Source organism: Pimephales promelas, chromosome 8 (assembly GCF_988280905.1).
Source record: "Pimephales promelas chromosome 8, fPimPro1.hap1.1, whole genome shotgun sequence".
Lineage (NCBI taxonomy): Eukaryota > Metazoa > Chordata > Actinopteri > Cypriniformes > Leuciscidae > Pimephales > Pimephales promelas.
The window spans coordinates 13168087-13192340 of record NC_142776.1 but is presented as its reverse complement, the minus strand read 5'-3'; the positions used below and the strand labels follow the sequence as shown (position 1 = coordinate 13192340).

The following is a 24254-nucleotide window of genomic DNA, read 5'->3' as shown; positions in this document are numbered from 1 at the left end:
GACACGAAACGAGCGGTTTGTGTGAGAAAACGAACTGTATTTATATCGTTTTTACCTCTTGTAACCACAGCCACGTCCGACTGATCTTATGGGACGGGCGCTTCAGTCTGCGCATGCGCCGGGAGTGATCTCTTGCGCGTCTACGACACTCATTGTTTACACAGAGATTCTGAAGTTTTATTGCGATTTCCTATATATGAAGAGTTCAGATGCAAAAGCCTCTAAATGCCATTTGAAATTTTCTTATTTAATGATGATTTTTATCAAACTTGTATATTTAAGTTCAGTAATTTCACTTAAATGGCAATGATAATTACCTATTAATTGTTATTTAAGTGAAATTACTGAACTTAAATATACAAGTTTGATAAAAATCATCATTAAAGAAAAAAATTTCAAATGGCATTTAGAGGCTTTTCCATCTGAACTCTTCATATCTAAATATGTTTAGATCACAGTGAAAGTTAAAACTTCCGAAATCTCTTTGTAAACAATGAATAACTTCCGGCGCATGCGCAGACCGATTATGCCTTCAGATCACTTGGACGTGGCTGTGGTTACAAGAGGTAAAAACGATATAGGCCTAAATACTGTTCATTTTCTCACACAAACCGCTATTTTCGTGTCTTAGGCCTATTGTTTATATATAAATAATACATATAAATATTGTTTATGCATATTTATATTTATGCAAAAACGTCGCGACATCAAAAGTGAAACAACAATTATGATGTCAACGGTGAAACGAGTGATTAGATTTGCAAAATCGAAACATAATCCAATGTTGATCCAACCTTGGTCCCTGACGTTGTTTCACCGGTGAATCAACGTTAAAATGCCAGCTGGGAATTTAAAGAGAAAAAAAAAAAACGTAATTGTACAGAATTTTTATATTTGAACTAATCACTTATTAAGCCTATATTAATTTATAGAATAGTAAAGTGTGCCTAATCAATGACTGTACCACATATTCTAGATATATGAAGGCTATCATGATCATTTTGCCAACAATGAACCATGGATTTATTTAGTTTATATATTTTTTTTTTCGTTGAATTAATCACCCGATCAGCATGGCTATCTGTTTTCTCCTAAATAAAATCTCGACGGTTTATTTCCTGTAAGTGTAGAAATAGGACAAAAGTATTTTAATTTTCCTATATTATAGTGTAATGTTGATTAAAATATACTTTTGAAATATTCATTTTCATTTATATAGTAGCCTATATAGGCAATATGGATTTTACGTCATAGGAATAATTATATAAATTATTATTAAATTTATAATAATTATTACAATTATTATAATAATTGTTTGGCGTACGAAAACACCATTGATAATGTAATGTAGACTGAGACTCTCACAACTAAAAAGATGTTTTAGCCCTCTTTATTGTCCTAGTACAAATCAATGCTTTATCTTTGTTTAACGAGCAGTTCATGAGTTGAAGCTCTTAATTTTGATCTGATCTGATGCATTTAACCTTAAAATGTAAAAAAAAAAAAAAAATCTTGCGGGGGAGCAGTCAGTAAAACATAAGATTATCTTTCTGTCTGAGTGAGACTGGAAAACCCGTAGTGGACGAAATCAGAGTGATAACAGAATGCTTAGAGTGCAGAGAGGAATGTGCTCTGTCTGTCTGAGATATATTAGAAGATGTGTCTGTCATGGATTTGCACTGAACTGATTCTCAAAAATACGGAACAAAGTGCGTTCCGTATCAGTTCAATACGGAACAAGACTTTTATGTGACAAATACGGAACGATTCCGTATTATACGGAACGGTTGGCAACCCTACTCCCCGCTGCAGAAACAAGTAAACCCTCAGAGTTACCATCTGGCAGAGCAAGCTCTCATCAGAGAACAGTGACTGAATAAATGCAAGAAGTAAATGAACAAAATGCAATTAAACATAAAAGGGCTTTTCACAAGGCTTATGACGCTTGGAAGCAGACGGCAAAAGAAAGTAGGACAAAAATGAAATGTTTTTGTTCTATGGACGATCTTGACAATATTGAACAAAATATTCCAACTAAACGTGATGCCCTTCTGCGCCAATACGAGCCCCTTTTGCGTAACCAAACCAATACTTCAGAGATAGTGGGGAAAATAGACACTTGTGCCGCTCTCACTGATGAAATGCTTGCTCTGGTGACCAAAAGAAGAGACGCAATGGATGAAGACTACAATGAGCGAGTAGAGAAAGAAAGAGTGAGAATCGTTTTAAATAAAGAAGAATATGGATCTGTGTTCGGCGATACAAACTGACACTGTGGTTTCCAAGCACACTGACTGTTCCAGTGCAAGCTCCAGCAGTTCGAGTAAACGGCAGGATGCAGAAGCAGAGCTCGCAACCAAAAGAGTGCAAGCAAAGGCGATGAAGGACATACATGCCCATCAGTCACATATTAACAAACTTGAAAATGAATGGAAACTTGAACAACAGAAAATAGTGGCTGATTTGGACCGCAAAAGGGAAGAATGACGGCTAAAACTGGAAGAAGAACGAGCGAAATTTATTCAGTTAAAGGCTGAAAAGGAGGTCCAGATAGCAACTGCTCGAGTGAGAGCGTATGGTAACTCTGGAAGTGACTGTGAAGAGGAGAGAAATTCAGAAACAGACACTGCTTCCCAACCTGAACCTGCCGCTCACCTTGACACGGATGCTGCATTGCTTCTACCCCAACAAACATTCACAGGAACAGCTATAAATGAGGACACAGCCTGCTTAGTCCAAGCAATATCAAGCTCATTGAGCATAAACCGTCAGCCTGTGCCTGAGCCAACAACGTTTGATGGTGATCCCATGAAATATGTTGACTGGAAAATGTCTTTCACAACTCTCATTGATCGAAAGCCCCTCTCTCTGTAAACGAAAAAATGTCTCTTAAATGTTTCAGTACATTTCTAAATAAGGAGGTCCAGATAGCCTGCAACCCCATCGTCTCACTCTTCCTATGGAACTTAACCCTTATGTGCTGTTGTGGCTTTTTTCAGCCACTAAGGGGTATTTTTTAGTCTTAATTTGGCCGTAACTTTTTCTTTGTTTCAGCAAATGGAATGTTCCCTTTCGAAGGGAACTCAACAATACGTCGAATGACGCTATGGGGAACGCCTCAGGCGTGACAGGTGTCTGAAATCAAATATCAACTCACAGTAATCAGGTTGACCGGCGACAGCCCGTGCATCATCAGCTTGAATGATGAGCGCGTCAATCTGGATGTATAAGAAGGGCGCCTTGAAACCGTGACAACATCTTTTCGTCTTCAGGGACTGTTTGTCTGTTTGATAGTATCAACGATTAAGCGCGCAGAGACGTGGAGAAACACTTTGCGCGAGTGTGCCGACTTGTGTCCAGATATTTGACACCGGAGGATTCACACGATCTGTGCGTGTTCTGCCTGAGAGAAGAGCATTCGCGGGAAGCTCTCGAGGGAGTTTTTTTTTCTTTCAGAACTCTCTGCTCTCGTCTGACCCACTTCTCGAGGGAAGTGGGCGCGGCATCTGAACCCCGCGGTTCCGGTTCCCGCTCGGGCTGAGGCTCAGTGGCGGTTGAGCTCGTGGAGCTTTCAGATGGAGCTGGCAGATTATCGGGAGAGGGGCGTTAACCTCGCGGATGATCTACCAGCTGACGAGGGTGAGTTACAGATTAATGTTGAACATCTAAGAAGAGAGAAAATGAGCGCTCTCTCTCTTTGGTGAATCTGTAACTGTTCTCTTTGGGCAGGGCAGGAGTTGGCTGTAATATATATATATATATATATATATATATATATATAGAAAAGGATGTCAGTTTGGTTGAGACCGAATCATTTCAGCCCTCCTGCCCAGTGTACGCTGAGCTGGTTGACATTATGGGGCGCGCCTCAGATAGATTGCTGTTGCAGTGGAGGCGCGTCTGGGAGGAACCCGCTCATGGTATTTTGGATGGCTGGTTCCTCCCCACCCATAAGCCACCAGCCCAGATGAGCCTTCCATTCGTTTCCGATCTCCACGCTGGGATCGAGAGGGTATGGAAGAATCCGTTCTCCTCACGTCTCTATCTGCATCAGCGGGCTAGTTTCGCTGCTGTGGAGGGAGCCGTGGAGAACGGATAAGTGTCGAGGCCGCCAGTGGACGAGACGTTGGCTAACTATCTCGTCTCTGGTTGGTCCTCTTCACTAAGAGCTCTGACCCTGTCATCCAAGCTGCTCAAGACATCTTCATGCTTGAATGACAGAGCGTACACGGCAGCAGGTCAGGCAGGTGCGGTTCTGCACGCCCTTGTGGTCCTCAGGCCTACCAGACCGATCTGTTGCGGGACTCCGGGCCACCAAGCAATCTGCTGTTCTGTCGGTGCTATGGTGGCCACGGAGAGACATCTGTGGGAGCTCCCACATACTGTGGTTGCCAGGTTACAGGCCTCACCAGGCCTTCCTGGTTATGAGCTCCCACTGATTGTGGTCACCGGGTTACAGGCCTCACCAGGTCTTCCTGGTTATGAGCTCCCACATGCTGTGGTCGCCAGGTTAAAGGCCTCACCAGGCCTTCCTGGTTATGAGCTCCCACATACTGTGGTCGCCAGGTTACAGGCCTCACTAGGCCTTCCTGGTTATGAGCTCCCACACATTGTGGTCGCTACGTTACAGGCCTCAAAGGGGCCTTCCTGATTATAGTTCCCACATACTGTGGTTGCCGGGTTACAGGCCTCACCAGGCCTTCCTGGTTATGAGCTCCCACTTATTGTGGTCGCCAGGTTACAGGCCTCACCAGGCCTTCCTGGTTATGAGCTCCCACATGCTGTGGTCGCTGGGTTACAGGCTTCACCAGGCCTTCCTGGTTATGAGCTCCCACATACTGTGGTCACCAGGATACGAGCTCTCACGTACTGTGGTCGCCAGGTTAAAGGCCTCACCAGGCCTTCCTGGTTATGAGCTCCCACTTATTGTGGTCGCCAGGTTACAGGCCTCACCAGGCCTTCCTGGTTATGAGCTCCCACATGCTGTGGTCGCTGGGTTACAGGCTTCACCAGGCCTTCCTGGTTATGAGCTCCCACATACTGTGGTCACCAGGATACGAGCTCTCACGTACTGTGGTCGCCAGGTTAAAGGCCTCACCAGGCCTTCCTGGTTATGAGCTCCCACACATTGTGGTCGCCAGGTTACAGGCCTCACCAGGCCTTCCTGTTTATGAGCTCCCACATACTGTGGTCGACAGGTTACAGGCCTCACCAGGCCTTCCTGGTTATGAGCTCCCACACATTGTGGTCGCTAGGTTACAGGCCTCAAAGGGGCCTTCCTGGTTATGAGTTCCCACATACTGTGGTGGTCAGGTTATAGGCCTCACCAGGCCTTCCTGGTGATGAGCTCCCACACATGGTGGTTGCTAGGTTACAGGCCTCAAAGGGGCCTTCCTGGTTATGAGTTCCCACATACTGTGGTAGTCAGTTTACAGGCCTCACCCAGCCTTCCTTAATGTGGGCTCCCACATGATGCGGTAGCCAGACTACAGCCTCACCACCTTCCCTGAGCACTTTGCTCCCACTCTGTGGTCACCAGGCTTCAGGCTTCATTGGCCTTCCTGGTTGTGAGTTGTCACATGTCAGGTTGCAGGCTTCACCAGGCCTTCCTGAATGTGAAACCCCCACTTTTCGTGGTCGCTAAGTTGTAGTGGTGAGGCTTCACATGTCAGGCTGCAGGCCTCAGCGGCCTTCCTGAATGTGAGCTCCCCATGCATTGGGACTATCGGGTGTTAGGCCTTGTCAGGCCTTCCTGATTATGGGTTCCCACTTGTTGTGGCTGCCAGGTTACAGGCCTCAAGTTCGGCCTTTCTGAATTCAGAGTGAAGTACACTAACCCCTACTTCACCTATTATTGTGGTAAATCACATGACGGGATGTCTTGTGTACTTTCTAAAATCCATTTTGTATGGTAAGGGTCACGCGTGGTATGCTTCGGTCCCTTCTTATGTGGCTCAGACCCCGGTCTTCCCTTGGGTCCCACTTTAAGTGGCGTCCTGTCACTGGCTACAGGGACGCCCTTCTCTGGCTAACTTCTGGAAGAAGTAGCTTCCACTTGGTGGAGTAAGCTCCCACAGGTTGTGGTCACCAGGCTGGGTCTCACTGACCTTCCTGAGTACGAGCTCCCACCCAATGTGGTCGCCAGGTTACAGGCCTTACCAGGCCTTCCTGGTCATGAGCTCCCACACACTGTGGTCGCCAGGTTACAGGCCTCAACAGGCCTTCCTGGGTATGAGCTCCCACATATTGTGGTTGCTGGGTTACAGGCCTCACCAGGCCTTCCTGAATTCAGAGTGAAGTACACAAACCCATACTTCACCTATTATTGTGGTAAGTCACCCGACGAGATGTCTTGTGCACTTTTCAAAATCCATTTCTTATAGTGAGGGTCACGCGCAGTATGCTTCGGTCCCTTCTTATGTGGTTCAGACTCCGGTTCTTCACTTTGGGTCCCACTCTAGATGTGTCTTTGTCGCAATACATTACGACAGGCACTTCCCTTGTTCGAGCTATCTCCCACAACTGGTGGTTTTAGGTCTCATTAGACCTTTTTCGAAGGTAGCCCCACATTGTGGGTCTGTCAGGTTCTAGCCTCTGGCTTTCCTGAAGGATGAGCTTCCACATGCTGTGGTCGTTGGGTTTCAGGCCGCACAACGTACGGCCTTCCTGACATGAGCCCTCATGTATCGGAGCTCCCCACACATGGGGTCATCAGGTCTTAGGTCTCTTTGACCTTCCTGATTTTGATCCCTCTCTTACTTCCTCAGTGCTCAAAAGCGAGCACTGGGTGGAAACTCGTGGATTGAGTGTACGATTCCCATTGGTTCGAGGTTGAGTCACACTCTCCGGAGGATCCCGTCTCTGTGATCCGAAACTCGATGGTTTCCGCCAGCTTCGCGGGCCTTCAGTTTTTGGATGCCTTTTCTAGGCAATTTCCAGAGGCTCTGTCTTGGACGGACAGGCTATGGCCAGACTGTGTGTCTTAGTACAGATCACCAGGCCAGCCTGGGGGCATTTCAGGAGGAGTGTTCTCCTGAATAGTGACTGGCTGGGGGTCCCTTTGGCCCCCTAGCCACACTCCCTAGAAGGGACCCCTTCTATTTTGAAGTTGTGGTCCTAAAGCCTTTGAGCTGGCCCTGATTTACTCACGTTATTACGTTCTGGTTTTTCTTGGTTCATTAGCTTGGGCTATGACCGGTAGGGAGTGCTGTCACTGACAGCCCGATGTAACATAGGGTGAGTGATTTCAGTGTTCCTTGGAATTACTGGTTCTGACAGTTGTCACTGCCTTTCGGCATGCACTCCCCTCAGCATGGCGGAGTGGGTATTTCGTTCCCCATAGCGTCATTCGACGTATTGTTGAGTTCCCTTCGAAAGGGAACGTCTCAGGTTACGACTGTAACCTATGTTCCCTGAGAACAGGGAACGAGACAATACGTCTCGTTGCCATGCCTCGGGGCCTGCCTGCAACAGTCCCTTCAGACGATAGGATGTTGTCACGGTTTCAAGGCGCCCTTCTTATACATCCAGATTGACGCGCTCATCATTCAAGCTGATGATGCACGGGCTGTCGCCGGTCAACCTGATTACTGTGAGTTGATATTTGATTTCAGACACCTGTCACGCCTGAGGCGTTCCCCATAGCGTCATTCGACGTATTGTCTCGTTCCCTGTTCTCAGGGAACATAGGTTACAGTCGTAACCTGAGACGATTTTTGGTGACAAATCTTATTTTGACACATATTTTGGGAAAATGCTTTGAAATTTTTCAAAAACTCAACAGTACACTCTGGGCAAATACACTACCCTTTCGTTATGTTCGTGGCTGAAAAAAGCCACTACTTTAAACTGCTGTAAAAATGTATCAGATAAATATTTTTTTTCAATTTTTTTTGCATAAATCTATTAACCGACCTCAGTCCTGATCAAAACTACTAAATGTTTAAAAAAAAAAATCAGGATTTTAACTCTTTAATTGCCAAATTCATAAATGATGTCACTGATTTGGGAAAAAAAAACACAGAAAATGACTTATTTTCAATATAAAATATGATTGTGGACTGGATTTTTTTTTCACCTTTTATCACAGTCTTGGACATGTCAAAGATTAGAAAAACGTTGGTTTTGATGCATTGTTAGTTTTTGTGTAGCATCAGATTTTAACTTTTTCTCCCTCATTTACTGTTCGTGGCTGTTTTTGCCCCATTGACTTCCATTATAACCACATTTTTTGATTGCAAAGCCATGACACCATAAAATCATGCATTTTTGATTGTTGATGGTTTTCCCTGTTGGGAAGAGGTAAAATGTGTAATTTTTACTGTTGATAACCAGGTGGAACCATTTAACCCTTTAGACAGGCCTGTGCAAAAAAAAGCTTAGTTTCTGGCTTTTACATGCAGTTATATGGAGTATAATAGCATATTACAGTGTGTATATGTGTGTGTGGGTGTGCGTGAGTGTGTGAGAGAGTGTGAGAACTCACCTTGATGCGTCTGAGAAAATAAAAATATACACTTCAGCTCTCAAAACTACATGGAGTAAACAAAAACAAAGTAAGTGTATTTACAGTATGCATCTGCTGCCTTTTGATGGTGAGAAATGCAGACTAAACAAAAACAAAGCAAGTGGATATAAACGCTTGTCATTTGATGGTGAGAAGAGCAGCAAGCAACATGAGAGAGGGCTTGACTTGTAGTGAAGTTTTAGAGATGATTATATTAATTATATTAATATAATATTAATTAATATTATATTAATATTGCTTCCATATTAGTTAATAGTATTAAGTTCGGTGTTAATGCAGTACTACCTATTACTTCCTGCATACTTGTTAACTACTGACCATTATTTTAAAGTGTTACCGGAAGAGCAAAGATCTCTCCTTCACCTCCTTTCTTTTAAACAGAAAAATTAACACATACACAAAGGCATCACTGTTGCACAGAAGCAGTTCACGTTTTGCTTTTAAGGTTACACATGTAGAAGTTTCACTAAAGACAAAAACACAACTCATGCTTCCTTTGCTTTGCAGACATCATATTTCTTCACAGATGCTTATCATTTCTTGACGCATCGAAGCTTCAATGAATCATAGTTTAACTTTAGGTTATAACCTTGTCACCCTTTAAACACAGCATTAACTTTTAAATTTTTATCCTGTCCATTATTTCCAATAACTCCGACAGGTCTCTCATACGTGTCTCTTTACTTGGTTCCCCCCATTTTTTATTATGCCCTTTTTGATTTTTTCCCTTTGGGATAGACCTAGATTTTGTTTGGGAATCCTGGGGAGATGGATCAATGTCACCTTCCAATGGGCTTTTATTCACAAAAGACGGCATGTACCCGTATTTTCCGCACAAAAAGGCAAAAGCCTTAAATTTTCTCAAAAAACGACAGTGCTCCTTATAATCCGGGGCGCCTTATGGATCAATTGGTTAATAACGCTCCGCGTTATGAGCAAACTCGCGCTCGTGTCCATCTTATGCCCGCTCTGCACGGCCAGTTCAACCTCGTATAATCAATAATCAAACCACTGTTGCAGGCGCTGCTTACGCGTCACAGAGAATGTTTATAGACCATTTCACAAGATGTAAACAAGACTGGTCCAGAAACACTTCCTGTTTCAGTTTGTAACTGTTTTCTTTATTTCACATGTAAAGAAAACATTTTAAAGATGTTTGTTTAACTTTTTTATTCAGTTTTAAATGTTCTGTTGGTTGTATTTTATCCCAGCTTTTATGTAGTGTTAAAAAAATGAGACAGGAAGTGCTTCTGGGCCAGTGTTGTTTACATCTTGTGCATACAGCGCTCAACGCAGTTTGCTTCGAGTTCCACTCAAATCGCCCCCCGTTCGCTCCAATAAATGAAAAAAATCTGCAGGTATTTTTATTTCACTTTTGGGTTAGACCACAGCCTTACCTTACAAAGAACTAACGACCAACAACAACATTTTCCAAACAGAAATGTTTCATTTCAAATTACAAATTAGGACTAGAACAGGAATGTAGCATATACACAAAAAGTCCTGTAAAATTAAACGAATAAATGGGCCTAATAATATGAATAAAAATCATATAAACAAAAATATACATAACATTTTTAAAAGTAAATTAACTATAGGCCAGAATTTTGATAACTGAACTTTTGCCCAACGCACACGATAAAAATGTAAATGGGCTTATAACCATTGTACACACAAACTGCTGTAAAATTAAACGAATACATGGGCCTAATAATATAACTAAAATAAATATATGAACAAACAATATATATAAGCCTACATAAATGTTAAAAAGTAGGCTAATTAATTATTACGCCAGATTTTGATAAGCCTATCTGCGCACTATTAAACTTTAAATTGGCTTAGGCCTATATCATCTGTACACACACAAAAAAAAAAAAAACACAAAAAAACTGTAAAATTAAACGAATCAATGGGCCTAATTATATAAAAATCATTTACATCAACATCAACGTGTTAAATTAAATAAATTTTGGTAAATTAATTATTTATTATTATTTAACTATTAGGCCACCAGATGCCTATATCTAACTTAACTTTTGCAGAGAGCACGTGGATGACAATTTAAATTGTCTCAAACTTAAAAAAAAGCTCCATCAGCAGAGAAAACCCTCTCTGCGCTCGCAGACTCGCTTGGGGATGCTGAATACAAACCAAGCAACTTTAGTCAGGCGGGAAAAGATGTGGAGATTTCTCTTGATGTGAGCGGAGCGGAGCGGGAAATAGGGCGTTCATGTTTTTCGTCTATTTGAAAGTTATGCTAATAAACATGTTGCATTCTATACGACCTGATTATGTCATTTTTTTTAAGTTACATAGCCTGCCTCCAGTTTTCCTCAACTTGACTATTAAGAGGCGACATTTGACCGGCATATCATAAAAATGTCCGTTAAACTAAACCATTTTTTTCTAGCGGAAACTCTGCACTGCACGACAAAGTGAATTGTAACATTTCACTCCTCTTGTTTGAAACTAAACCATGCATTTTCTGTTTGTGCTGCAAAGTTAACAAATGGCTCGTTTCCACTGAGCGGTACGGTACAGTACAGAACGGTTCAAACCATGATCCGGCTTGCGTTTCCACTGCCAACGGTACCCTTAGTTGATAGGTGTGGTGTTTGCCGGAAAGAAGCGGTCAACGGCATTTTCGCGTGAAGAAAGCGACATAGTAAACAACAATGGATGACATACAGCAGATCTTGTTCTTGCTTCTCGGCATGTTTGTCACAAGAAACAAGCGCTGAAACATTCGGCGTTTCTCAATACCAAGTAGCCTATGCAAAGTCTGACTCAGGAGAATGACTCCCGAGGACACAAGTCCAGTAAATCTGCTGATGGAACTTGTTTGCGCTCAGTGGAAACAAGCTGAAATATGTGATTTAATAGCGGACACTTGTAACTACATTGAATCACATTTTGAACGCACTGGCTTAAGGTTCTTTCTCCATAAAGGGAAGCTAAAAATAAAAGTAGGGTGTAGGCCGGCTGTTAATATTGTTGAGACTTGGGATGAGTTTTTGTACTCGTTACATTGCCCAGACCAACTTTCATTAATATTTACATTAGTTTGTAATGTTATTCAAATTCATTTAATAGTTGCTTTATCTTTGTATCAATACATGCTCTTTTTATATGATGTAATTGGATTTATTTCCTAGCCCAAGCCACTTAAAGATTCTCTTTCAGATTATCCACAGGTTATTACCCTCATTGTGACTAGGCAGACCAAATCTTTTAACATATAATTGGTAAAGTTCAAAATTAGCTTTTTGCAGTTATTGCTGCCATTATTGCTGAATAAGCATCCAGAGGAGACACAAACAGAAGACCAGATCAGGCCTTCTGCCACTATTGAAAGACTGTGTGTTAGATTTTGTATGTTTCATAACAATGTTCTTGCTTGCTATATATTGCTCAATTTGAGGAACCCAGTATGAACAGTTGTACGTTTTCCAGTTTGAACTGACATTGAGAGAACTAATCACTGTATATGATCCATCAACAGCAGAATAAATGTCCTGAGTTGATTGACTTGTTAGATTGACTGTTCCATGAAACCAGTGGATGCACCCATCATGGTTTGACCTCTCAACCTTGCATGTCACACTGTTCCCATCTTCATGTATCTGGACAATTATCTGAGGACACTCTGAGAAAAGAAAGGTAATTTGATTAATGTTGACTTGTGATGCTAAAATGCATCTTGAATGACATAAAGTTAACAAGGGCTGGCTAAAATTTGCCCATAGCTCTGAAGAAAATCTAATAAATATAAATAATAAAATTAATAAGAAATGATTTTGTCAATTGTACATAGACATACAGTACACCATCATTTTCTTAGAACAGTCTGATTTCGTGATGAAGGATTTGTTGAAGGAATCAATAAGTTAATTCTTCACTCCCTATCATAAAATTTCAGCCTACATACCCAGTGTCACATTGGTATCAGCATTTGTATGTCCATGAGAGGATCGCAGTTTGCAGACATAGCGTCCAATGTCATCTGGTTTTGGGTAGGCAATAGTTAGTACCAGCTGTTTGTTTGCCATATATTGGCAGCTGAAGAAACCACTGATTGCTGTATTGCTTTCCGAGCATATTGTTTTATTTGATTCTTTAATCCAACTTAGATGAGTAACCTGGAATTCACGGCCCTTTCCATCAGATAGAGATACATTGCAGTGCAGAGTGATGGCCTGGTGGCAGTAGGATATTACAGGTTTGGTAACTAGTACACGAACCATGCCTGCGTAAGAGAAAGACAGGGTAACACTTAATAATAAGGTTCAGTTATGAGTCATTTAAGTTATTAGTTAATGATGAAATAATAATTTACAAAAAATGAATATACATTCATAAACAAATAAGTGATATGCTAACATTTTCAGATTTTAATTCAGTTATAAGTATTTTTTGTAAAATGTATTTATTTATTTATACTTCCAAAAATCCTCCAGGTGTCACGGGTGTGGTGTAGATAAAGATTTACTCAAAAATAAAACAAACAGGTTCAGGCAGGCAACGGGTACACACACAAAAACATGGTAACATTAACAACGACCGACAAGGACAGACTGAACAGAAGCAAACTAAATACAAGCATGAATCAAACATAACGAGGTGAAGACAGGTGACACAGATGATGACAACGATGAACAGGTTGATGATTGAGGGAGTGAGTTCAGGTGTGGAGACAAGAGGATGCTGGGAAGTGTAGTAAAGATGACGAAGACAGAATGATGCAGACGAAGACTGTGACAGAACCCCCCCCCCCCCCCCCTTTACAAAGGCACGACCTCGCGCCGTAGAACATCAATGGGGTGGGGGGTGGGGGGCACCCTGGAGGCTGACGAGGGCATGGCTGAACTAGAGCAGGAAGCCTCCAGGGCGGAGCAGGCTGAGGGCGTGACCAGGGCGGAGCAGGACGTTGGTGTGGCGGAGGAGGCTGAGGGCGTGACCAGGGAGGAGCAGCATGTGGACGTGGCGGAGCAGGCTGAGGGCGTGGCCACGGCGGAGCAGGACGTGGCGGAGCAGGCTGAGGATGTGACCGGCACGGATCAGGTTGAGGGTGTGGCCGGGGCGGATCAGGCTGAGGGCGTGGCCGGGATGGTGAGGACCCCTCAGGCGGCCACGGCGGTCAGGACCCCTCAGGCGGCCGCGGCTGGGACATTGGCCCCCCCAAAAAAAATATTTAGGGTGAATCCCCAGATTAGGGGCAGACGGGGTACAAACAGTCTCTGGTGGGGCTGTCTCGGCGGGACGAGACTCTGGCTTGGTTGTCTCGGCGGGACGAGACTTTAGCGGGACGAAAAAAGGCTCCACTTCAGAGATTTACTCAAAAATAAAACAACAAAAAGGTTCAGGCAGGCAACAGGTACACACACAAAAACATGGTATCATTAACAACAACCGACAAGGACAGACTGAACAGAAACAAACTAAATACAAGCATGAATCAAACATAACAAGGTGAAGACAGGTGACACAGATGATGAAAACGATGAACAGGTTGGTGATTGAGGGAGTGAGTTCAGGTGTGGAGACAAGAGGATGCTGGGAAGTGTAGTGAATATGACGAAGACAGAATGGTGCAGACGAAGACTGTGAGACCAGGATTGGACAGCTCCAATTTTTCACGTATATTAGGAAATGATTCCGATGACTGCCTTGCAGTGTCTTATTTGTAAATATTTAAAAAGGTTATGCTTAGACAAGTTGAATAATTCAGATAATTGAAGGAAGCTAGAAAATATAACATTAACAAAAAGGTCACCAATCATCTTGATTACTTTCTTATTCCAGGTTTTTCGAATTCTGTCAGCAATAGGACTTGGGATATTAGGATTATCATCAAGAGGAGTATGTGATCCCTGCCAAGCACCAAAAGAATCCAGAAGAACTGTTTTGTTTTTTTTATCAGAGAAAGTTTCTTCCCTGTGACCAGAAATTGAATAATTGTTATCGGAGTGGTTTGATTTCATGCTGTTCTATTGAGACCCATCTCATGTCACAGTTCTTTGTATACAGCCAAATCCATAGTGGGCGGTACTGAGAAGCTAGACAATAAAGTCTGAAATTTGGGAGATTTAGCCCACCTTTAGCATATCGGGCTAGGTTAACCCTTGGGGTTTTCTTATGCCAGAAAAATTTGGAAATAGTTTTTTTGAGGTCCTTGAAAAACTATTTAGGGATTTTAAATGGGATACAATGAAATAAGTAAATGAATTTGGGCAGTAGATTAATTTTTATTGTATTGATTCTACCAATTTATGACAGCGGGGTCCATCCACTGGTGAAGATCCATTTTAGTTTGGTAGCGGGAACTAGATAGAAATAATAAGAGATCATCTGCATACAGAGATAGTTTAAGCTCATCTGTGCCAAATGTTATGCCATTAATTGAGGGATTTATTAACAGGTAATTGACGAATGGCAATAGTCAGCGGCTCTATGGCATTAGAAAAAAATACAGGTAAGCTCAGGCATCCCTGCCTACATCCCCTGAAGAGCGAGAAGGCATCTGACATAACGCCTTCAGTAAAAATCTGAGCCTTAGGGCTATTCAGTGAATAATTAGCTCAACAATACAAATAAAACTTAATTTACATACAAACTGTCATGTTAGTAAAAAAATCCATTGAATTTAAGCTGACCTACAGCTTTTTAACCCTCTACAACAGTGGTTCCCATTCCTGGTCCTGTGGATCCACAGCTCTGCACATTTTATGCCGAGTTCAGACTGCATGATTTTCAAAGTAGTCGGTTCGCATGTTCTTTTCACACTGCATGACTATCTTGGCCAGCATTCAGTCACTGCTGTGTTCACACTGGACGATTGATCGGTGACAGAAGGTTTCACACTGCATGACTTTACAATAGGAAAAATCGCCGACAGACTGTCTAGCACGCTGCGCGCAAACTACGTTCCACAACAAACACAAGTGAGATGTGAAAAGGAAACAATGCGACACCACACGTGCAAGACCGGAGTTCTCACGTGAGACTTTTTTTTCCCGACCCGGTTGTGGTACAGCTGGTGAAACGTCAAACAGACACGGGTGCTCCTGCCAAATTTCTACTAATTTTTCTTCCATTTATTGTGTCCAAATAGACAGAGAAAAAGCTTTTTTTCTGAAACAATGCCATATATCATGTTGATATGTGATCTATAACTCCTCCCCGAACTCCCTGCTGCTCTGTATCTTGCTCTCTCACTGGCTGCCGGTGATCGCCGATGTAGTTTTCAGTCAAAACACTTTTCACACAGCAGGATTTTGAATCGCCGACAGGTCCAGATATTTAGCATGCCAAATATCTCACGGGTGTCGGCGACTCGTCGGTGATTCTCTCAGTTCGCGTCTTTGCTCATTCACACTGCGTGATTGTCATTTGCGTGAACGAGCGCCGATTTGCCTGTGATTTCGGTCATTTGTCGGCGATTTCTCAAAACCTGTCGGCGAGCCAAAATCATGGCTAAAATCATGCAATCTGAACTCGGCATTATATGTCTTCTTTATCTGACACACCCAGTTCAGTTCTTTCTTAAAAAGATGATGATCTGAATCAGGTGTGTTAAATGAGGGAGATGTACAAACTGTGCAGAGCTGTGGGCAGGGCCGGAGTGGGACTCATTTTCAGCCCTGGAGTTTCATGCCTTAGACGGACCCACTTTAGTTCCCGACTGACTATATTAAAATAATGTAATTAAAACCTCAGTATATAAGCAATAGTGTTCTGTACAGCCTTGTAATTCATTGTATTTTTCAAAAATATTATTTTCTATTCAGTGCAAAAGTCTAGCAAAGTCTTATATTTCTGCAAGTGACACAAAATAAACACAAATATTCTGGCTGAATAGATTGCTAGCTGAGAAACACGTGCTTTAATTATTGTATTTATAATGACTTTGTGAAATGTTAACTAAACAGCATGAGCCTCTGCAGCTGGCCAGTAAGGTTATTTGGCAAATTTCATTCTGTAACATACAGATCTGTATAATGCTATTGTTTTTGATAGTGTTATAGCCTACATTTCTTACAGAAAACCACGATGATCATTGCGTTTGTCTTACCGAATGTGGTAGCTTTATGCAATTACAGTTTGTCTATAAGCTTTTTTTTTATTTTTTATTAACGCTGACAGTAAAGTGTTGCCAGATATTGCTGCGAAAAACAAGCAAAACTAAATAATAATAATCTGAAATTAGTTAATAGCTTGTGTTTTGGAAATAAGATTAATATATCACTAACCCTAACATGCAAATTTCCACTTTAATAACTTTGTGTCACGTTAAATCGGAAAAACAGGTCCAGGAGATTACTGCACCTTCCCATTAGGTGGATTTGGCAACACGGTGCTGCACTCGCGCTCTCATTCACAATGCGCTGTTCACTGTGCTAGCTTCTCACAGCAACATGAATTGGAAACACTCATGTGAGGTGGTTTAAACATGCCTAATTAATCATTCAAAGAGCATGAAATTTTATTTTTGATTGTAAAAAAATGACCGAGGTCCGAACCTCAGTGACCTCACATCTGTGTTAAAGGGTAACTAAAACCCTGGTCAGAGCCTGACTCCACCCACTGGCAATACTTGAAAAATGCTGTAAAAGTGGGCAGAGCCCAGCGGAGGGGGTGTGCACCTGAGACGCATCTCTTTGTATGAAACGTGCCAATGTCACCAACAACCGTGTCACGTACCACCGCAAACATCCAATAGGAAAATTCAACTGCAGTAGCCACCGTTCAACCTGAAGAGGGCAGCACTAAGACGTTTTTACACCATATTGTAGAAATAGAACACTTTATAAACAAATGCCAAAAAAGTTACTCGATTCAATGACTGGTATTAATAAAGATCCATTCTTACAGATCATTAACTGAAAAAAGTTGGTTAAGTGTTTAGCTACTCTTTAAATAGGAATCCATTGTAATAAAGTTATTCTCATTCTGGGCACAGACAGTATGCAAAAGGCAATTGCTCTTCCTGCTTCTCCTTCTCTCGTTCTTCTTCTCTCAGTCTCTTTATCTTTACCTGTAAATCTCCCCTTCCCGAAGTTGAGCTTTGATTGATAGTCTTTGCAATCTGATTATTAATGTCGGTCGTTTAAAACTTCTATCGTAAAACAGCTGTTTAGTTTAGCCACTTGCATCCCAGCAAACACAAAAACGTTTCAAAAACGTTTTTTTTCACGCCGTGAAAAGGTTGTGATAACGTTTTTATCCGACGTATTTAATACGACAGATGTCGGAGTTTTTTCACGTTATACGTTTTTTTTACAACGTTTCATAAAGTCATAAAAAAGTTGTTTTTAACGTTGTTAATGCAACGTTCTTAAAACGTAAATATCACGTCTTACTTTCTGGATGTCGTCAGTTGGTTATAACACATTTACCCGAAATCACCAACACGAAGTTTCAGGTTTTGCTTTGAATGTAAATTACCTTTAAGTGTTCCTCACACACTGCATGTTCTACATCGGTCTTTTGTGATTCCATTGTGAAGCATAATCGACCCGTTAAAAACATTAAAACTTCACTGGAACTAAATAGCCTACAGACAGTTAATTCTTACCCAGATAGCAAACTGACATTGAATCAACGTGGAAATATGACATCGAAACAACGTTGATCTGACATTGTTTTGCTCATCGAATTAACGTTGAACCAACGTCAGACGCGTCATTCTTTCAAAACTAACGGGAAATCAACTTGAAATCAACGCGTTGTTTCAACGTTATGAAAGCAAACCAATTTTCGATTTTCATTTAGCTTTGAAGAATGCCGCGTCTGACGTTGGTTCAGCGTTAATTCGATGAGCAAAATCAACGTTGTTTCAATGTCATGAGAGACGTCGTTTCCACGTTGATTCAATGTCAGTTTGCTGTCTGGGTAGGGATTGATTTAACTTATTACATTAAAAGTTATGGTTGATTTATTAATTCAACATCATGTAGCCTAACTACCCAACTTTTCCTTCAAGCAAAAGGTGTGCAAAAAACAAAAGGTTTTCCTCAAAAAAGAAAAGAGCTCGCATCTCAATAAATAAATGTATTAATACAAAATTTAAATAAAAAAAATAACAAACAATAACAATATAAAATATATTAGAAGAACTTTTATTATATTATATGTTATAACCATTTTACCAAAATCAATGTAATCAATAAAGAAAATACACAACATTTGCAGCCTATAACAAAAAATAATGTTGACAAAACCAACTATACAAAGAACATACAGATACACACAACTGTAATAATGCTAAAATATTGATATGTGAACAACAACAAAAAAATAGACAATGTTAATTAATAGGGCTGTAACAATACATTTAATAATATTGACCAATTACCTTTACGAGCGTTCATGCTTACAGTTGCCAGATTTCAAAATTTTAAATTCCCAATCAGAGCTTTTCTGTTAAAAAAACACGATTTTAGCCGGTCTTTTCAATAGTATCTGGCAACCACGCGCATTGCAATGCGCACACTCTCTCTCTATGAAGAAGTGTGTGGATGATCAGAAAACACAGACAAGTTAAACTTTAGTTCAGCGATCTTCATTTGAGATTTTCAACTTAAAGCGTCATTCATGTCAGTCTTGGTTCTGTTACGAGCTGCTCGAACTGTTTGTGCGACTAAATCTGCGATTGCATTTTTCGATTGCTTAACGACAGTGAGCACGACTGGAGCTAAATGTGCAAAACTCTAACTACAGTCTGCATTACCAACAGTCACCTGAGCACAACTCTTACAGTTTTTAAATTGCTAAACCACAGTGGAGCACAACTGGAGCTACATGTGCAAAACTCTAACTACAGTCTGCACAGCAGCAGTTCATGTGGACCAAACTCTAGATCGTTTTTCATTGCTTGAACACAGTTTTCAAAACTCTACACACTTATCCCATGACTTTAACCACAACCTGCACAACACTGTGGATTTACAGCACTTTGTTCAAATGCTAACACACTGCTGTCAAAACTGTGAACCACTGATTCAAAACAGAATAAATTTCAGCCTTGTGCCTTTCACACACTGCTGACTTTCAAACAATTTCAGCTGAAAGGATGAAAACTTGTGGCCTAATGCTTGAGAGAGGCAGGGTTACATATGTTATACATATGTTACATATGCCATATGTTAAGAGTTGTGCTCAGGTGACTGTTGGTAATGCAGACTGTAGTTAGAGTTTTGCACATTTAGCTCCAGTCGTGCTCACTGTCGTTTAGCAATCGAAAAAAACTGTAACATATGGCTCAAAACAGGCTCAGTGTGCACAACACTATGCACAACCCTCACTGAGATAACACACACTGTCACTCAGAACACACTGAGAGGAAAAACAGTAGCATCAAACACCAATGCAGAAAATCCAAACTTTTCATCTTTGCAGTTTCAACAATTTCAGACTTCATACAAAGTAATATTTTCTTCAAAGAAAACAGTGCCATTTTTTCATTTGATATTTTGACATTTTTAGAACATAACAATTGAAAATTAGCAGTTTGCTTCAATAGTCTGTAGTACAGTAATTTACAGAATTACGGTAATGAGAAAAAAAGGTAGAATCTAAATGTACATACTATAATATTGTAACCCTGCCTCTCTCAAGCATTAGGCCACAAGTTTTCATCCTTTCAGCTGAAATTGTTTGAAAGTCAGCAGTGTGTGAAAGGCACAAGGCTGAAATTTATTCTGTTTTGAATGAGTGGTTCACAGTTTTGACAGCAGTGTGTTAGCATTTGAACAAAGTGCTGTAAATCCACAGTGTTGTGCAGGTTGTGGTTAAAGTCATGGGATAAGTGTGTAGAGTTTTGAAAACTGTGTTCAAGCAATGAAAAACGATCTAGAGTTTGGTCCACATGAACTGCTGCTGTGTAGACTGTAGTTAGAGTTTTGCACATGTAGCTCCAGTTGTGCTCCACTGTGGTTTAGCAATCGAAAAAAACTGTAATGTTGATCATACGAGCAAGAATGCAATGTTTTCTGAATATCGATTTTATACATTGAAATTCATTGATTTTATACATCAGTTTAACAAACAAAAGGGTACGAACATTTGTGAACGAATCTGTGGCTTTGAACGAATCGTGAGATTGAATGATCCGTTCATATAACTCCACTTGCTTCGTTAGTGAATGAATGCATGATTTGGTGACTTACTTAAAGCATTATTTATTTTATAAAGACATTTATAAAGGTAAAAAAATTAACAGGAAAAATCGATTAAAAGGGCAAATATTGTCCCTTATGGAAAGGTTTGACTGGAGAAAAATTGGAGAACCACTGAACTAAGGAAAATGGATTGCACAAGTGCTACTGCTAAAGAGTGCAATGTCAACAAAACGTTTCAATTTCTCATAAGCTTAATTGAATTGGCCTAGAGAGAAAAAATTAAATGACATTTTTTTTTTCTAAATAGTAAAGACTACATATAAATCGCTACCAAAATTAATCTCGGTAACTGCAGTTTGACTAAAAGTAATGACTAAAAGTTGACAAAAATTGCAATGACTTTTCGTCAACTAAAACTAGACTAAAACTATGAAAGACAAAATGACTGAAATGTAAATAAGACCAATAAACATTTTCGTCTGAAGATGAAGACTAAGACTAAATCAAAAATGGGTGCCAAAATTAACCAGGAAGTTTAATGCCTACAAAAACGACTCGAATGGGACTAAAACGGGTTTCATACGTCACTAACCCATACATTTGCTAACCCATACATCAACCCGTAACTAACCCATACATCAACCCTCCCTTCCGGAAATATGCAAAAAAGGGCATGGCCATATTTCTGCGGCTCATCGAAAGTGTGTTATTTTCACCCAGTTGTTTGTAGTTCGTCAACAATGGATACAATTTATGTTTTATTATGTTCCTGAAAATTACAATCGTAATTTATTCATTATTTAGCTCTCGGTGGTGTGCATTTTACGAAAGACAGCTTCCAGAATCTCCACGAATTCAATGCCGGATTCAACAAGAAACTGTTACTAAAACATGAAGCAGTTCCAACTTTAAAAACCAGATGCAGCAGTTGTTGGGCCACAACCTGTAAGTAAGACTTAATAATTTTAAATGTATATTTGCATGTTTTCTTTCAGATGTAATGTTTTAGTTTTATCAAAAGTCAGTGCTGGCATTACAGCCACTTAGTTATGCTATTTCATGTCTAAGACAAACGCATACAAAAAATTTTGACATGAATTTGTATATGTACTAATTTTGTAAATGTATTTTTCATGTGTATATACGAAAAACAGGCAGAGGTCAGGGCAGGCAGCAATAATCAAAATCCAGGAACAATCCAAAGTCAAAAACCGAAGACAAACACAAGAAAACACTCGGAAATGCAGACACACAGTACAACAAGACTTCGCCATCAGTGAATGTGAAAACCAGGTATATATAGACAGACTAAGAGGATGAGACACAGGTGAATGCAATCAGTAAATGAGATACCGGTGAATGTGATCAGTGATGAGTCCAGGCAGTGAGTTCTGGGAAATATAGTTGTGAATGAAACATCTGGTGTGGAGTGCCCTCTGGTGACTCTCAAGGGCACTCCACCTGGTGACCGTTACAGTAGGGCATAGGGAAGCTCACGAGCAATAAGCAAGTCCCAGTCGGGTCCGTCACATGGTTGTCCAGAAACATTTCTGTTGTGCTCTGTGTTACTTGCAGCGTTTCTGTATTTGGTTGTGTTGTGAGGTTTTTCACTACGTTTTGTGTATTTGGTTGTGTTGTGAGTACTTGGAGCACACGTGTGTTGTGGAACTGATGAAGATGTTTTTCTTAATTTGTGGATGTTTTTTGTATTTGTATGCATTTTTATATTTGCACACGTTTTTTTGTATTTGCATGCGTCTTCTTTAGGTTGCAACACGTTGAACTATCTCGGCCACCGTAGTTTTCATACATTTTTATTAATCATTTATGAATGTATAGTAGTGTTTTGAAACTGATTAGTTCATATACGTGATTTATAACTGAATTAACAAAACATTCATAAAATGTTAGCATATCACTTAAATATTTATGACTGTATAGTCATGTTTTATAAATTATTAGAGCATCATTAACTAATTGAACATAACTGAACATAAAGTGTTACCATGAGTCATGCTAAATTATCATGTAAATGGCAAAAGGTTGCTTTTAACCCAGTAAATAAGCAAAAACACATCTAAAAAAAATCTAAATTATTTAGCAAATCTAAATAAACTGTACAAATTAAATACCATATTAACAGGTTTAATTATGGCAGAATTAGGATCTTTGTACATTTTGCTTTAGGTCTAGCAAACTACTTTCTAACTGTGATTGTTTTTAAGAATGTATTGTATACATGAGAAATGCTCAAAGATAAATTTATCAATGAGAGTAATAACTCACCAACTGCTGCTGATATAGATGAGATGAAGAGAAGAGCAGAAAATTGCATACTGATGATATGTCAGCCTTAGGAGCATAAACAGACAAACAAAAACAATAAAAAAAACATTAACAATAAATTACATTAAAATAATTCGTGAATTGATAAATCACATTTTCCTTGGGCTTTAGACATATAAGATGTTATCAAACTATAAGAATATCCTGTAAGGTTCAGAACTGAAAACTTCCTTTTATAGGTGAAATTAGGTAGGTAACAGGTAAATAACATGTGTTACGCTAACACTGGATCGAGTAAATATGACTTTGAGGAATGCAAAATGTTGCGTTTTGGAAAACACAGTCGCTGCACAACCTGCCTTCTGATGCTGGATTACTGAAATTGAAAAAACTGTGCTGTGCCTTCTTTATTGGATCCGACAAGAACGCCGCAACTATTTGACTTTATGTGAGTAAAAAACTACAACGCAGTATCAGACTGGCTGTTATAGTCCGTAAGAACATCTGAGCGGGTGCTCAATTCCCATTTAACCCTCTGATGCACAAGCTATGCAAACCCATTCTAATGCACTACTAAAAAGATCCACATTTATTTCCTATGTTATTTCATGCATGGCTTGGCATTTTTTGTCTTTTGAAATCGCTTTATTTCAGCATTTAATATTCCATGATCTATGAATTCCATTATTTATGAATATTCAAAATATCTTGTTTTCAAAGCACACAAATTCACATTTTAATATTTCCTAGGTTTTGTGTTAATACCTCAAGTTTACACACATGGGTCAAAAATGACCCATCTATGCAAGCGTGATAATAAAACAAAAGAATAAAGAAAACCTTTTGTTAAAATAACCAATTTCACAGACATTTAGATCAACACTTTTACTGTAACTTAGGCATTAGGCTATTCGTGTTTTCTTTCTAAACAGTTAGGCTATGTTTAGGTGGTATTTTCATGTTTTCCTCACGCAATCATGTTTTTGATGCGGTGGTGACACGTTCATGTAGTAAGGGTGGCGATAATAAAGCTCCTAAAAGCTGATGATGTGCCCTCTTAAAGATGTGGTAGCATTGGATCTGGACGGTAAGGAGAATAACGCTGGAGTTGGAAGGTGTGTCGCGATTCTGTAGGTTCGTGGATCTGAGTGTGGCAAATCGCGATTTCGGTTTCATATTGCATATCGTTACAGCCCCAAAGTTAAGTTCTACTTCTGTATAGTTATTTTGGTGAAAGTAACTCAAAACTAATACATGAGTAATGTAACACATTACAATTCTGAGACAGTAATATTGTAAGGTAATGAATTACTTTTAAA

General features: G+C 40.2%; 1 protein-coding gene across 1 annotated transcript; it reads right to left on the bottom strand.

The window, feature by feature from the left end:
• Window positions 1–9886: 9886 nt before the first annotated feature.
• LOC120466950 (uncharacterized) lies at window positions 9887–23004 on the bottom strand. Its single transcript, XM_039655665.2, has 3 exons — window positions 22936–23004; window positions 12459–12776; window positions 9887–12176 (listed from the first exon to the last, which is right to left on the bottom strand). Exons 1-3 carry the CDS (start codon window positions 22982–22984, stop codon window positions 11815–11817), a joined length of 729 nt encoding a protein of 242 aa, XP_039511599.1. The 5' UTR covers window positions 22985–23004; the 3' UTR covers window positions 9887–11814.
• Between the last annotated feature and the right edge of the window lie 1250 nt (window positions 23005–24254).